The sequence below is a fragment of the Salvia miltiorrhiza genome, chromosome 8 (genome assembly GCF_028751815.1).
Source record: "Salvia miltiorrhiza cultivar Shanhuang (shh) chromosome 8, IMPLAD_Smil_shh, whole genome shotgun sequence".
NCBI lineage: Eukaryota > Viridiplantae > Streptophyta > Magnoliopsida > Lamiales > Lamiaceae > Salvia > Salvia miltiorrhiza.
In genome coordinates, this window is record NC_080394.1 from 28,907,893 (window position 1) to 28,925,736 (window position 17,844).

Here is a 17,844-nt window from a genome sequence, read left to right on the forward strand (position 1 = left end):
CAATGAACGTGCAAGTGACTGCTGCAGTTTTATCTCGTGACAAAATTAAATTGTTTGCTCAAAAACTGGTCATTTTCGATTTCGACGTGACTAGTATCATACGTTAAATATAAGACGGCGACTTGGTTTCTTTATTTATTACTATCTCATATAATATTGATTGTACCTTATTGTTAATACAAATAATTTGTATATTCATAATGTTGTTAGTATTTATTATTGACATGACATCTAACAAAATTGAAATAGTGAAATAAAGAATTGCAATAGCAATGATTTCGTTGGAGGGCAGTCGTCTTTCATATTTATGTTAACTTAGATATAATTAGCCAATGAGGCATTTTCTAAACGGCAAGAGGTACTCAAAAATTCTCCTTCGTGAGAGGTTTTGGATTCAATCCATCCTACGTGTAATTTTCTTGTATGAAATAAATATAAGTAAGAAAAATATTTGATCACTTCCGTAAAAACAGTGAGATCATAACCCTTCTTACCAGGGGCGGAGCCAGGGGGGGCAGTGGGGTCACTGGACCCCTCTGGAATTTCCAAAAATCCCAGGGGTATTTTAGTAATTTTACAAATATATTTAAAAAAAATAAAAAAAATATTAATTTTATCTAATTTTTCTAATTGGAATTCCAATCCCTAACTTCTGCGAATTTCAATCCTTAACTTCGTTGCACATCATCTATTTCTTCGTTGCTCTCCGTTCGTTCTCACTCGCAATCGCCATATCCCAGTTTGACTCTACCGTTCGTCTACCGCTGAGCTGCCTCCATTCGTCTCCCTCAGTTCATTTGCCTTTCGTTGCTCCGCAAGTAAATGTTGTGTTTCCTATTCTTGGTCAATAATAGCTCAATGCTCACATAAATTTAGTTAAGGGGGTGTGGGGAAGTTCATGTTCCTTAGTCCTTGCTCCTTACCCATTGTTACTCTAGTTTTATTTAAGGGGTGTGGGGGAAGTTCATGTTCACATAAATTTATTCCAGTGTTCTTCCAAAAAATAAAACAATAAATTATCGTACTAGTTTAGTGATGCTAGACGACTAATGTGGTGGTTATCTCATCTGCTATAATAATAATTCAAATGCATTTACAGACAATATTTCTGGTATGATGTATTATGTATATTGTGACAGAATAAAGGTAATGTTGCTAAATGGTAAGGTATGTCTTTTCTAAAGAAAACATATGCTATAATTTGAGATTTTTCTAGTTTTCTGCCCCGCTTCTGTAGAGCTTGCAAATGATGATTTTGGGTATTGACTTTACAATATAACTTGTGCTTGGTTATTAATATGCTTGCTAATTGTTATATTGGACCAAAAATAATTATGTTTATTTTTTAACTTGTTATATAATTTAAATAACATTATAATTATATTAATTATTATTATTTATTTTTTAAATTTTTTATTTAATTATTATTTTTTTGGAAAAAAAAAAATTGGACCCCCCTGAGTCGAAAGTCTGGCTCCGCCCCTGCTTCTTACGTATGTGTATTGTATTTCAAAAGAAATCTAATTTTTACTATATAAAGAAAATTAAATTTGACTTTTCTTGAGGGTAAAAAATAAAATATGATTTGGTCCACGAAGGTATGTTCCAAAATCGTGGTTCAGCTAATATGTGTACATTTACCACCTAAAAACAGATGAATGCAATAGTGTTCCTGCATTTATATAGTACTATGAAATTCCTTAATCTCGAAGTCTGTGTGTTACCAATTTTTAAGTGATACGTTCAGAAAATACTTTTCTTACTCCTTTATTTTACAACGAATTAAACAACACACACCTTTTGTAATTTTACACACTAATTAACATATTTAAAAAAGTGACGTACTAACCCATTGCAGGATTACTCTTTTCTACTGATCACATGCAAACTATCATAGTCATAAAATAATTATGTTTATATATTCTCGATTGTTTTAAAGTAGTAGCAGCATAATTTTTTACATTAAAATGAAATAAAGAGGAAGACAGATCCAAATAAAGATGGCTTGAGTTAGTGTTTTTGAGAAAGAAAAAGAGGGGCAATGGCAAAATTGAAGACATCAATCAATCAAAGATGAGATGGCATCGTGTCAAAGAGGAAAAAACGGTTGACGCACAGAGAGAGAGAGGCCAGATAACATAATAATGTTTGTTGTTGGTAGAACATTTAATTACTCACCTTTTTTTTTTTCTTCTCATCAATCCAAACAGCAGTGCAAATTAAGGTTGCAATACAAATACAAATTATACAATACAACAATGCATAATTTGAAAAAAGCTTCGTTGTTTGTGAAATGCTTTCTTGGAATCTTTCGAGACCATACAGAACTGACGTATACATACAGCTGATACAGTGCCTTTAATTTTTTGTTTTTGAAACCACTTTCAACTCAACAATCCGATTAGCGTTGTCACCGGGCCAGGAACTGCCGGTTTCGGACCGAAAAAATTATGAATCGTAACCGGCTCGGCTGTTATGTTGAAGGGTCGGTTTTCGGGCCCAAAACCGTCGGTTCAAGGTCGGACCGAAATCGGCGTTTGTGTTGAAATTTTGAAATTTTTTATTTTACATGTGTTGAATTTTTTTGAAATTACTCAACTTAAATAATATTCTCTCCGTCCCAAAGAAGATGCTACATTTCTAATTATGGAAAAAAAATAAGAGATTTTAATTGCAGAATTACAACTAACTCATCTCCTAATTAATCACTCTCTTATTATATTTTCTCTCATACTTTATCACCTTATTACCTTCTCTCTCATACTTTATCACTTTTATACCACACACTTAAAACACTAATCTACAACTCCTTAAATCCCGTGTCGAAAAGAAATGTATCATCTTGGTTGGGACGGATGGAGTATAATAACTTATAAATATATGTTGTGTTATTGAAATTTTGAGATTACTCAACTTAAATAATTTTGAAATTAATCAACTTAAAATCTTAAATAATATAATAACTTACAAGTGTTTAAAATATAATAACTTACAAGTGTTAAATAATTTATGAAACTAAATGACTTGTGTTGAATTGAAATATTGATTTTTTTTTTTACTTTACATGTGTTGAAATTTATAATAAGTTGTAATATTTTTTATTTCTTTTTTTGAAATTAAATGACTTGTGTTTAAATATTGAAATACAATAAAGAAAAAATAATTCTAACACATTGACAATCAAAATAATGCATAAAAATTGATATCTTTATTAAATTCTATCTATGTACAAAAAAAATATTACAAGGATACAAATATACAATCTTAAAAAAATATTAAAATTAAATTATATCTTGAAATTGCCGGTTCCGGGGCGAACCGGCGGGCTGGCCCACCGGGCCGCGGTTCAAAAAATATCGGCCCGAAATCGGCCCTAGGCTATAACCGGTTTCGGTTCAGAACCGATCCCCGGTCAACGATCCGGATTGAAACCGTTGACTCCCGGGCCGAACCGGCGGTTCCGGTTAGCCCATAGCAAGCCTAAATCGGATTGAGTTATATTTTTATTTACTTAATTATTTAATCTAATTTATACCGATTATTAATTTATGAGTAAATCGGTTAATTCACTATATTCGATTTCATGATATGTATCGTATATCTAAAAAAAACTCAACAATGTTGGCATGTTAATTATTCATGCACACACTTAATGAAATGTGTGTATTCCTTACGTAGTATTAATGTCGTGAATAATTTACATTGTAAATGTTAAAATATGTTTATTTCACACGCACACATTTGTACGTGCACGTGAAGAATTATCGTATTCTTATTTCATTACAAATAATATCTATTCCATTCGTGACGTCAGCCGTTTATACATGAAAGAATTTTTTAAAAGGGAGTGACACGAATTTTAAAAAAAAGTTATTTAGTGTATTGAAAATAAAAAAAATGTTATTAAGTCTATAGAGAATGGTGAAAATATGTTTGTAATTAGTATTGAGAATGATGAGAAAATAAAAAGTAGAAGTAAATAATATATTATATGTGGTGGAGTATAATCAAAAAATAAGTATAAATTTTTTGTAAATGTCCAAAAAAAAAGGATGTTTATTCATTGACGGAGGGACTAAGTGTTATTAATAAGCAAAAATGCTCTATTCTTTGAGTTGTATATGAAAATGTCATACTTTATAAACTTAAGCATTTTATGCACATTTGAGTGAAAAACCTATTTTACCCTTTTATGTTGGTGGCTTTGTTTGTTTTTTTGTGAAAAAATATTAAACATTTGATCGATTTGACAACTATCAGTTATAAATGTGAAATTTAAAAAAAAAAGAACGAATTTGACTGCTATCAGTCAATAATTCATTTAGCTGGAGGCTAGATCATCTAGTCGTCGGGGGCCAGAGTTTCACTGGGCGACCGAATCATTTTACTGGATGGCTAGATAATCTGGCCACCCACTCAAATGATTTGGTTGCCCAAGCAACCAAATGATCTAGCCACTAGGGGTGTAAATGAGCCGAGTCGAGTCGAGTATTGACATACTCGAGCTCGAGCTCGGTCTATATGTATCAAGCTCGAGCTCGAGCTCGACTCGCTCGAGTTTGAGATTTTTGAGCTCGAGCTCGACTCGATTGCATATTCGATGAGCTCGAGCTCGACTCGGTCCGGCTCGATTATTGAATCTTAATCGAACTCGAGCTCGTTTAGGCTCGGTGAGCTCGAGCTCGTTTAAGCTCGTCTCATACATGCTTCAACAAATTATATATATTATGAGCTATATTAGTAATTAAGCTATAATATAGGGATAAAATCGTAATTTGTTTGAAAGCTCGATTAGGCTCGCGAGCCTAACGAGTCGAGTATAATGAAACTCGAACTCGGGCTCGATACCTAGTCGAGTAGCTCGAGCTCGAGCTCGACTCGACTTATACCGAGTCGATTTCGAGTAATTTTCGAGTCGATCCCGAGTAGCTCGCGAGCTAGCTCGACTCACTTACACCCCTACTAGCCACCCATCAGCTAAATGAACTTTTGACTAATAGTTGTCAAATTAATATTTTTTTTATATTTTTTTTATGCACTTATGACTGATAGCTGTCTAATCGATCAAATATGTATTTTTTTTTTACCAAAAATGAAACAAAGCCATCAACATAAAGAGTATTTAAGTTTTGGGCATATGATACTTTTTTTTATTAAAAAAAAAAGCATTTTTCATATAACTTAAAGAGTATGTCATTTTAGATTTTCACTCAAAAAATAATCTCAATTTGTCATTGTAGAACATCTATTTATAGATAATACTTCATCCGTCCACAAAAAATAGTCCTAAAAGAGAACAACATGAGTTTTAATAAAAATAGTTGAATTTATTGTGAGTCAAGCATGGATCTCAGCTAAGAAGTAGTATCAATAATGATAAATAATTGTACTGTAAGTAGAGAAAGGGATCCACCATGTAATAAAAAGTTTAAAAAAATAAAAAAGATTTAATGTTTGTTGACGTTTCAAAATAACAAAAATAGACTATTTTTATGGACGAATGAAGTGTCTCACAATATATTATGTTTAATATATTTACTTATTTAGAAGCTTATTTACCAATTAATTTTACTACATATAGCTTGCTAATTTTTTTTTGGAATAATTTCATTTACTATTTGTATTCTCATTATTCACTAAACCACTCTCCTAAAATAAAACTTATCCTCAATTACTTTTATTAAAATTTGTGTTTCTTCCTCCCAGAGCTCTTTTCGGAAACAGAGGTATAAATTACAAATAACCGTACAGAACTTTAGCCCAATTGCGGAAGTGGTGGTACAACGCCATAATCCCATGTGTATATTTTTTATGGGGTTAATTGCATATAATATCATGAACTTTGCTTGAAATTATTTTCCCCACGATTTTTAAAAATTCATTTTTTATCAAATACTTTAACATTTGTTCAATTTCTCCATGAATTTTTTTACCCTCAAATCGGTATCGACGTGGCGCTGATGTTGACTCGCCGGCACACGCCATTTCAATAAATTAAACAATGCGTTTCAGTTTAAAAATTAAAACCCTCGTTTCAGCAATCAACGCCACCAATGGGCGAAGCACCAACGCCAACACTCGGCGCCAGCAATCGGCACATTCATTTGGAAGACTGGAAACATGAAGCAATCGTGGTTTGGAAGACCTCGACACGAAGACTTCCACACTGGTCTGAAGAGGAACCCTTCGACAGAGGTGGTGGAAAGGAAAACAATCGTTTTTTTCTAGCGTCAAAAGCAATCTTTGATTTTCTTTTACTCGATAAAAATGAGAAATTAAAAGAAATTAGGACTTTTTTATTACACCCTCCGTCCCATAAAGCATGACACACTTCTTTTTGGCACGGAAATTAAGAAATTGGTATTTTGTGTGTTAAGTGTGGTAGATGAAAATGTGAAAATGTGAATGAAGGGTAAATTTTTTGCCATTTTTAGAAACGTGTCATGCTTCGTGGGACAGACCAAAAAGGAAACTGTGTCATGCTTCGTGGGACGAAGGAAGTATGATTTAATATTATATGTGTAATTTAAAATTTATATATATTCCACGTCAGTGTCACGTGTAAAATTAAATCCACGTCACTGCTATGTCATTTTTTCGGTCATCGGGAAAAAAAATCGTTGGAAAATTGAACAAATGTCAAAGTATTTGATAAAAAATGAATTTTTTAAAGATCGTGGAGAAAATGAATTTCAAACAAAGTTCGTGATATTATATGCAATTAACTCTTTTTTATGTCTAGACAGTACAAAGTGCAATAAGAGACATTTAAGTTTATAATTTATGTAATATAGTAAATCTTTGTTGTTCCAATTTTGTGTCGACCAGATAATTTTTTACAAATAAACTATTGCTAACAAATACTCCTCGTATGTGAATTTTGCAATCGCACGTGCGCGGAATGACTATATAATTAGTTCCGATAACTATATTTTACCACACAACGAGTAAACTATAATAGATAAATCACATTTAAAAAATTCAATATGATAGACTCGGATATATAGAAGTACGTTCAAAAATTTAAAACGTTTAGTGTGCTTGGAGTGACAATATTATCACTGGTTAGAGCGAAAGAATGAAGGAGAAATGATGAAATTTTCTTTTATGAAAAATGAGGAAAAATAAATAAAACATTTAAAGGAAGAATATTTTATTATCCTTCATTTTTTCATGATAAATTTATCAATCAGAGAGGTATATATTCTTTGATTGTCAATTTATTATGAGAAAAAAAATAAATAATAACGTATAGATGTTTTACCACATTTGGCCATTAAGATTCATGTGAAAATATTGGGAAAAAATTTGAAACTCAATTTTCTTGATATCAAATTCTATTGCATAAAAATAACATTCCCAGTTTCCCACAATCTCAATGAATTACTTGGATATATATTTCAAATATCCATAGCTGAATAATATCCTTTAACTCCACGCATTCGACAAGTCACAAAAGTAACAAGATGTCAATACTTAGCAAATGCGAAATAATTTTACAGAGTCCAAAATACACACATATAAAGAAAGTTATAACTGACACTCTCTTCTGTAGCTTTCAACTTTACCACACAATCATAAATTCTACGACTAATAGTTATCAGCCTAACGCATTTCACTACACCACAGAATTATGGACCTGTGTCCTAACTAACAGCACTGACAAATTTCATTTTTTCTTCTTTCCACACGAGGAAGTAAATTCAGTTGCCCCTAATAAAGATTTTAACAGCATTGCATAAGAGGACCCCATCCACAAAACGTACTCGTTGAAGCACCTTTCAAATCTCCACAGATAAAGATCATCAAAGCAGATGTTACAGCTCATGCATATACAAGGGAGAGAAAAGATTATTACAGTTATTGTTTGACAGCAAATTGGTGGTCCATGGCCAGTGAACACAAGCTGAACCTCCCGGAAGCACTGTTCCGCCACTCGATTAACTTTTAATTCATCGGTGCCCTGTGGTTCGGCTTTCTTTAACAAAGCTGCAGTGTCACTTCAAGAAGCAATCATCAAATATCTATATTCAGTACTGACATTCAATAAGTTTCCATCATTTTGTATCCATCTCGCTCACTCGCATTTAACAACAGCGAATTATTCGGCATGCCCTGAATATAGGTCTACCAAACAGATGAAAAGACAAGAGCAACAATAAAAGGGACCATCCATCAGGCAAGCAGACCATCAAAAACGTACCAAAATAAATGAATGTGATATATATGGTACAGTGTATTTTCGTGATTGCTGATACATGTCCTTCAGCAACAGGCCATTGTTAAGCTTCTAAATTATTGCACCATAGCTCTTCTCAGGGGGAGCAGTTAATACGGAAAGGCCTCAAGCAGCCACTCACTCATGTAGTGGTCTCCAGATGCAGAAGAGGAGATGCTTAGCAAAAGGATATTACACTTCATGAACAATTGATTAGAAAGTATGTGCATGTATTTACAGCCTGTCTATAGAAAAAAGACTATTCTGATCGGTATCATACTTCATTGCCGTCTGATGCGCTATCATGTACGTACACCATGAGAAAGGAAAATTATACTTGGCTTCTAGCAAGTTAGAGATCATGGCCCCACATATATTAAGTCACGTTTTCATTTCAGTTGCTGAAGTTAGCTCTGCAGCTGAGGTACAATAGTGAAAAAAAGAATCAGTATACAATCTCTAGGAAATATGCAAAACTATTTACTCAACAAAAAAATTAGTAATTTAGTTCTAGAGAATATAAAGTATAAACTGCAACTTATAAAAGTCAAATTTTCAACTACAATGCTAAATTATTTGATTGGTTTTTCAAGCAGCTAGTGGATCAGGCGAGATTTCATCATCATTATTTACTTGCTTTGTTCCTCCAATGCCTCCTAGATCGAGTACCACAGTCCAAAATGATAAGGGATGCTAAGCTTAGAAATTTGTGATGGTTTTACTGGTTTCCTGGATCCAGAAACAGACAAAACTGCAATCTTTATCCTTGATATCATTATCCAGTCCGCAACATGAAATATCATAACCCCAAACAATCATAGGAAAGAATATCCAACTTCAAAAACATGTAAAATGGATCGGAGAGGCAGAAAAAGTAATAATTTAGATACACATGGCACTAGGTCCAGCAAGTCTACTCATGCAGGACGAATGATCTTAAGGGAAATCCTTTGATTAGGAGAGAACGATTATGAGGTCTCATTAGCATGATTTCTGGATCTCTCATTAGTAGAATAATAATTATTATTATAGGAAATTTCACTCCTAGCTCTTGTTCAACTCTTTTAAATCAACTAAACAATCTTTTTTTACTCACTTTTGGTCCTTAACTCGATCATCAAACCAACAGACATCCTTTTATTTAATCAAACGGACTTTATTTAAAATGGAACCTCTTAAATGAATTCAAGAAACTAACAGAAACAAGAATCTCGTCATAAAGTCATTTTCTTAACCAAGTCTTCATTCTGGATTCTGATTTCTGGAATTTGAAACAAACTATGCCTTGTCTTCAAAGGCGAATTTCTTTAATACCAACTATTAAAGTTCAACTGTGAGAATTTTTACTCAAGAAGATAAGATGATCACCGATAGTAGGTGACAGTTATAACCCATGTCGTTAAAATGAATACCTGGAGCATATAAAACCAGATTTTCTGCAAACAAAGTTTTTCCAAACACTCCATCATTTTTTTGCTTTGAAAACACCATTCCAATCCAACACTCATTAACTATCTGGCGCATATGAACCATATTTTATGTATATTTGTTCCTCCTATTGCTTTGTTAGACAATCATCATCCCAAGTTGACATTTTCGGTACGATAGAACTTCTTGGCAAGTTATCAGCACAAAAACAACCAATCAAAATAAAGCACTAGGAACATAAACTTCTCTACTTACATTATGAAGACTGCAGCATCTCAAAAGAAAAAAGATCTCGTTGAATGTCAGTTGGTTTCTTCAGCCATCTACAGTATAAACAAGCTGCTCCAACTACTGACAGAAGAGACAGCATCACCAGAAATCCAAATTGTGAAACATCATTTGCAATTATGGCAACACCTAGCATAATCGACTCTGCCAGACTAGCAAATGAAATTTCAGTTGTTCCAATAAGATTTGCTTTAGAGGCAGGGATCCCAGTTTGTAAAATCTGCGCCCCTATAACATCATACAACATGTGCCCCAATCTAGACAATACCTGTCGATACAAAATATTTTAGTATATGAGTACTTACAGCGAGTTGCAAATGAAGCTCTAAGATAGCTTGCATTATAGTTACAACATAACTATAATATGCATACACAAGACATTGATAAAATCTCAAGCTTATTCTTATCATAAAGAATAAATAATTACATATAGAACATGTAACAGAGACAGGTCAAACATATTTGACAGATTAGAGAATGTTCATGCACACCACACATCATACTGACTCAAGTACACATGGGCTTTTAAAGTATTTAAGATTAAGACAAGCAAAACATGATAAATAGATAACCATGTTTTATTTTACAAGTATCTATAAGGTAGTGGTTTTACAAGCATTTAAGACAACACAATCCTATACAAATATGCACCCCCATATTGCATGACTCTGAGTCACAAAAACACATGCGTTATGATTAATATGTCAAACACTAGTGCTATTGTATTCTATGCAAATATCTGAAATAAAATCTACTAAGAAGTCTGCATTTTTTTTTGGCAATGTGGCGTTTTAATTGGCTGGCACTTAGTGATTTGGTGAACACAACTTTAAATGCATCCATTTCTTGTGAATATCTTTTCAAGTTTTAGATGAAAACAGGGAAGAAACTTACAACTAAACACAAAAACAACATGAGCGGAATCTTGTGAGAAAAAGAACCACTCCAATATACTCCAACTGCTATGGTAAGAAGTGAAGCCTGAAAGATAAGACCGGCTGCTCCAGCCTGGCATAAAAGATTAACATTAGGACCAAAGATTAGCAACAAGAACAGAAGATCTATCAACAAAAAACACTTAAAGAAAGAAACCTTCAGAATGCCAAGTTGGTTGACCATTTTCGCAGACACAAAGGTTGCTGTGACACCCATGAAAGCACATAATCCACTGAAGGCTCCAATAATTGACGGATTCAGACCTGTAGAGTTAACAACCACATGAATACAAAGATAGAGTTCCACTAGAAAGGGAAAAATGTTGTCGTAAACATTAAATTTCATATTTTTCAGAGAGAAAAGAATTAGTACAAAGAACTGGAGAGATCAGAGCACATGCATGCAAATTAGGTGATCTAAAAATGCGTCATATCTTTCTCGATTTATAAAAACAATGCGGAGAACATCAGTAGAGATTTCTATGTCATAACATCGATCCATTTCTTTGACAACAAACACATTGTTAATCTAATAGAAATAGCATACAAAATCATTTGTCATTGATTGAATATATCACCTACTTGGTTCCTTAACCATGATGAGAACATAAAAGAAAGATTATATCACTTAAATATGTACATTAAAGGCCTCTAAATGCCCAACCCATTCTGTCATTTCATCTCTTATACTCTATGACATAAAAGTACAATATATTGTCATATTCCATAAAAAACTTCCAGCATTCAGACTCAACAAGATTTGTATTGATTCTAGAAAGCAAGAAGTATGCTCATTTAGTAATTCCATCTTGCAACATAATAAAGAAATTTTCGAGTTCCAGTTCAAAGAAAAAAGGCCAAGTAGATTCATAGCAATCATTTTCTATCAAATCTATTCATATCATCACAAGTCACAGAATAAAACAAAGAATTCAATTTGATCTGTTAGGTCCCTACTTAACCTCAATTCTCCAATTTATGTATTTAATGAGCAAATCCCTCATCCCAACCACTTCTGGAATAGATTCTAAGATAAAATTTACATGTAGTTAGTCTTCCACAGAAAAATTTGAAGAACAAAGGCAGATAGATTTTAGGCTCCGTAACATTCAAGAGGAAGCTGACTTAAGACATGAGGATAAACATCAATTTTGCTTCTTTTTCTTTTTTCACAGTATAGGTATGTAACTCTAATAGAACCAAATAGTATTGCATGTTTGTTCAGAGTCTCTTGTATCTGCTAGTGGAAGCAGTGGATCACCAGGTTATGTTTCGCCCTTTTACAACAGGAATTTATAAGTGTCTAGGATTTTTGCAAACTAAATGTTCACATCAACAAGAAGCCGGGTAACCAAACGAGCATCAGACAAGACACAAATTAGTTGGTGGAAGAAAAGGAATCAATAATGTATCTGAATTCACATAAAAAATAAAATAAAAAATAATGTATCTGAATTGGACTCAAAATGGGGGATATGAATTAGATAAAAATTACAAGAAGGGCAGAATTATTCAGTCAAATAACTATTCAGGGATTAAAGATAAAAATTAAATCATACTATACTGACATGGCCATGCATTAATAAGTTGCTTCTAAATCAGTCCCAACAGATGCTACTCATCCAGCTATTTGCAAAATCCAAAGAGTCTGGACAATACCATGATGTGTTAAGAAAGCAGTCATTAGGCTGCCAGGAGCAAGAGCGACGTTGAAGAAGAGTGAAACATAGGCCAGGCTTGCCGGCAGAACAGGCTGCTGAATGTATTCAAACCATCCATGCTTTATAGCATCTATACCTACTGTCACTGTGCAGAAGAAAGGTGAATCAGAGAATACAATAGAACATAATTGAGAAATTGAGATTAAAGATCATTGAGAATCTGAGATTACATAAATTTTCAGTCTTCTGGGAAGATCCTGGAGGTGAGCATCCAGAACCAGTTTGTGGACATTTGGCATGGGCGAGGACTCCAGCTGAAAGCCTGTTGGTTAGCCATGTGAGGAAAATCTGTCACAGAGCAAGAACATCAGAAATTGATAAACTTTTAGATGGAACGAGCACTCTGAGATAAAAAGGCTGCATACTACCAAAATGGGCAGTGAACACATCATCAAGCTAGCTGCCAGTTTCAAGCACATCACTGGTTCATATTTAGATAATAAAATGCCAAATAATGCTGCTCCTGCAATCTGTGATTACAAGAATATGAAAGCTATAAGTACCAGCGCTAATAAAATATAAATTCGTGAAAGAATTAAAAATGGGCTTTATGACATTAATGATCACCTCACAGAGTAGATCAATTCTACTAAGCATTGCATTTGCTTGAGCGAGAGCAACTGGTCTATTTGTTCCTGCTAACTGAATATCATATAATAGTACAAAATGAGAGAAAAATACTAAAAGGAGGTTCTAAATTAGGAAAGAAGAAAAAGGAAATACCAAAACAACCCAATCACGCTCCATAGCAACCCCTAGAGCTAGTCCAGAGAGCCTCTCTATGGCCAGAGCTATTACAAGCATAACAAACCAAGGTTGGAGAAGTACAGGAGACACAGAATTGGGGTGTATAATATGGGCATTAATTATCATTCCAACGGATAACAATTGAGAAGCAACCTGGAGTGAATAAGTATGAGAATATAACTTTTGGTTGAATATTGAAATTGAACATTCTTGCACTCCCAGTGAAAATACCTGGATAACAGTCAAACAATTATATGCAGGCACTCTTGGAAAGTAGTCCATCAGCTTCCCTACCAAAGGCCCTCCAACTATTACAGCAAGCTGTTAAGATAAAGAAGGTTCAATAGATTTTTTTCCCTTTTCTTTTCTTTCCTTTTTGTAATATACAGAAACATGGAATTTACGAGGAAAAGGGTGAGTTAAATATTATAAAGGGAGAGGCCAGAACGATAACCTCCCAGAACACTTTAACCTTTTTGCAACAAAACATTGAATAATGTGGCAGAATCTACTTTACGCCCAATTTTTCAACACTATGTCATAATCTAAGTGTGAGAGAGCAGCATAAAATGACAAGTTTTAGGTCTTCATACTGATTCCTATGTACACAACACCATTGGGGAAAGAAAAACGTGTGTGAAGCGTCTTTGTAACACATCGAATGTGAGTAACTTAACCAATGCCAATAACCATGAAAAGACCAGAACTTTTCTAGGCACAGGTGAACTTCCAGATAGCTTGAAAGGAAGGGAAATGGGTAAGGGAATTCATAGGAAAGATAGGTATTATAAAGGAGTTGCAAGAGAACTTCTAGATGGATCCAAGACCCACCTACTAACATCATCATGATCCTCTATGAGTAAAACTCCTTCCAATATTCTTAGAAAAGAACATAAATTCTTGCAGATCAATAGGTAATTCCATGGCTCCTAATCTTAAAGACCTAGTGATTGTAGGGACAGATACCTTCGCAAAGAAGCCCATGACAGCCACTGGAAGAAGACTAGGATGAATCAATGCAATGGTAGCAGGCCAAGCAAAATTCCACAGCTGTTCAACCAAATTCCCGACCAAGCAGCTAGTGTATAAAGCTAGTTACAAATTTAACTTTCATTAGAAAATTGGATTACACAAATAAGTAATATAATATGCTAGATGCTTTCATCAATAGGAACATGATGAGACGTCAGCTCCAGACTTTGAAGAATTGTAAAAATTATTACATGGATCAATGAGAAATGGTATTTGTGATTGTGCTTCTTCCTAAGCTCTGGAAATAATTACTAGTTTCAGATTAGAAAGGCATGCCAGTTCAGTGATGTCATGTCCAACAATATTGACATGATCAGGTAACACTTACTGAAACCTAGCCACTAGGGAAGTTTTCAGTCCCTTTAATCTTTATAATACTGAATTGTAACAATTTACTCAAATATCTTATAGACCAGAGAATATTATATATTCTAATTATGATCACAAAAGCTTTCTATAGGAAAATATGTTTACATGGAAATACATGTTAAACTTAATAAATACATGTGTCACCATCACATCAAACACATGTTACTTTAATTTCCTTTAGGAGAAAACTAACCATAGAGTCCAGCTGGATGAGCAGGAGTTGAAGCAAGGGTGTTCTGCTCCTCTTCCGACAAGACCTATATGACCCTCAAGGAGAAACGCAACCAACATAAGAGACCAAAATAAGAGTGCAGACTTCATTATTTCCGAAGACGAAGGAATCTCACAAATGGGGATACGTGAGATGATACAAAACTATAAACTCACAGGCAATGCTGTCAATATAGTATCTACAAAACTGACACCAAGTAAATGAAGTCCTTCTGCGTCCATGCAATCAGATTTCAGATGAACAACTGGAACTGAACAACGAGATGTGGTATGATCCTCATCGACTTCATCATTAGCAACAGAATTGCAGACATCAGTGTCAGTGAATGAACACCTTAAACTAAAAGAGTCAAGCCTGCAAGCAAATAATAAATAAATAACAATAAACGAAACAGTAAACAACTTTTTTTTTTCCAATTTGAAGCAACGAAACAGCCTAATTTACACTTTCTTCCTCCAAGTTTTGTACGGCGGAGTCTCACTACTTCAGGTAAAACATGAACTGAATTAGAAAGAACTAACATCATAGATTCAATCAACTAATTGCAACGGGAAAAAAATAAACGTTTTTCCAATAGCAGCGAAGCGGATGTACCTATGAGGGATGAGACATGTATTCAGCCGTCGTCGAGAGCGTAACCTGATACAAGGAGAAAACGGCGTAGCAATAGCTTGCAGCCGTCGACGGCCAAACGCAACGGCGGACTGAGCAGTGGCAACCACGCCGATAACCATATTTCTCTTGAATCCAAATTTTCCTTGATTCCTACAGTTAATTCTACTTCTTCTCCTCGATTAATACTCATGCAGCTGACAGATTGAAACCAGGAAACCTGTGATTACGCCGTCACTTCTGATTGTGGTTTCGTGCTTAACTGTTGTGAGAAAATTGCAAGCTGTGGAAAATCCTTTGCTTTTTCTTTTTCTGAAAGAGAGTCGTTAAGAGAATTTGCTTTTTTGTGGATAATATATGATGTTAATTTGGTAATATTTGCGTTAGTTATGTTATGCTTTCTAATTTTAATTTCTAAACATAAATATAGCTATTTGGGCTTATATCATGCTATGAACTCAGATTTGAACAGGTTTTCATTTTTTTAATTTGTGAAATTTAATTATACAATAAATAAGATAATATCTCTATAAATAGATATTTCTATTCGTCCCATTTATTTTGACACATAATTGGACTTTTTGTCAATTTACATATTTTTATTAATTAAGAAATTAATTTTATTTTAATTGAATTTACAATTTACCCAATTACCCATAGTAATTATTAAGGAAATGATTTCTCATAATATTTCCTTAATAATTCAAAATCTTACTGCCTTTCTTCAATTACACGAACTGAATCTTAAGAACACATATTCTCACGTTTTTCTCTACAATATTTCATTTGTTTATGAATAAGATCCAAAAACATATAATCTACAAGGGTTATATAACCGAAATCTCGATTGCATCACATGTCTTCACTTTCAAACAACAAGGTGAAATCTTAACCAAATCACAGTCAAATACAATGCCCACAACCTGCTCAATGAAATTCCTAAGTGAAGTGCTTAAGAAAAAATTTAATATAAACAAAACATTAAATTATGAAATTCTCAAACAGCAAGCACCTCAATTTTGCTCGTTAATGGTGGCATTAAAACACAACATTATATATAAAATTCACTTTAAGAAACTGACCTTTGAATTAAGCATTAAAATTCAAACTTGGACTACTATCTAAAAATAAATAAACAAGCTATACTACTATAGACCGATGCATGTTACTTCATTTGGGAGAAAAGAATCATAGATATGTCAGTCATTAACGACAGATTATAATCCATCGTCGAACATTGACGACAAATTTTTAGAATTCGCACAAGACCTACGATGACGTAGCCCCGCCCCTGACATACATGTAATTCACTACGAAATTTAACAATACGAAGAATTTCGAAGTTGATTTTTCGAGCGTCACAACGTATTACCTACACACCGCGCTGTTATATGTAATGATTAGAATTTTTTTAATATTTCTTAAATTATATGTCGTTAATAAAGAATATGAATTTTTCGTTAACCTTTTATGAAATAATTAAAGAATGTAACTAGCATTGCAATATACTAATATTCTATAGCATAATTTCACTAAGCAATCGATCGATATGCTCAACGTATGCCATTATTTTTAGAACTATAGTGATTTTATTTATTTATTTATTTTATTATTATTATTATTATTATTATTATTATTATTATTATTATTATTATTATTATTATTATTATTATTTCGAGTTTGCTAATTTATTATCATATATTGTCCTATAATATATTTTTACTGAGTCAGCGATCCCTGTATCAACGTATGAAGTTGTTCAAAACAATTGAAGTCATTCCTTTATATTGTTGAATTTTATTTCGATCTCATTAATTTATTATGATTTTTTCGATAACCTATACTTATATGAAATAATCAACGAACGAAGCTAGCACGTGATATTATTATAATTAACCATTATAATAGTTCATTCCATTTTATTTTCAAGCTCACTAATTTATTATATTTAATATCTTGTAGCATAATTTCATCGAGCAATCGATCGATGTGATCAACGCATGCCATTATTTTCATAACTATAGTAATTTATTATTATTATTATTAGGGCTGGGAAGATAGGGTTCGGGTAATCGGGTACCCTATTACCCGACCCGAAAAATCGGGTATCGGGTACCCTATACCAGAAAAATTAGGGGTCGGGATCGGGTTCGGGTATTTAGGGTGCAAAAAAATCGGGTATCGGGTATACCCGAAATACCCGATTTTTTATTTAATATATTTAAATTATTTAGTTAAATATAATTAAATAAAAATATGAAA

The 17,844-nt window shown here is 33.3% G+C and overlaps 1 protein-coding gene across 6 annotated transcripts; it reads right to left on the minus strand.

Annotated features, from left to right (window-relative positions):
* Positions 1–7,752: 7,752 nt before the first annotated feature.
* Positions 7,753–15,978, minus strand: LOC130997504 (solute carrier family 40 member 3, chloroplastic). 6 transcript variants are annotated; one of them, XM_057922835.1, is made up of 15 exons: positions 15,565–15,923; positions 15,415–15,450; positions 15,126–15,324; positions 14,932–14,995; positions 14,304–14,428; positions 13,569–13,658; positions 13,314–13,490; positions 13,158–13,232; positions 12,959–13,060; positions 12,761–12,878; positions 12,529–12,675; positions 11,027–11,133; positions 10,829–10,942; positions 9,902–10,202; positions 7,753–8,637 (listed from the first exon to the last, which is right to left on the minus strand). In XM_057922835.1, exons 1-14 carry the CDS (start codon positions 15,702–15,704, stop codon positions 9,903–9,905), a joined length of 1,794 nt encoding a protein of 597 aa, XP_057778818.1. In that variant the 5' UTR covers positions 15,705–15,923; the 3' UTR covers positions 7,753–8,637; position 9,902. The 6 variants fall into 6 exon arrangements, with proteins under 6 accessions (XP_057778818.1, XP_057778816.1, XP_057778817.1 ...); XM_057922833.1 differs by having other exon boundaries at positions 15,415–15,453; XM_057922834.1 differs by having other exon boundaries at positions 7,753–8,947; positions 15,415–15,453.
* Positions 15,979–17,844: the final 1,866 nt, after the last annotated feature.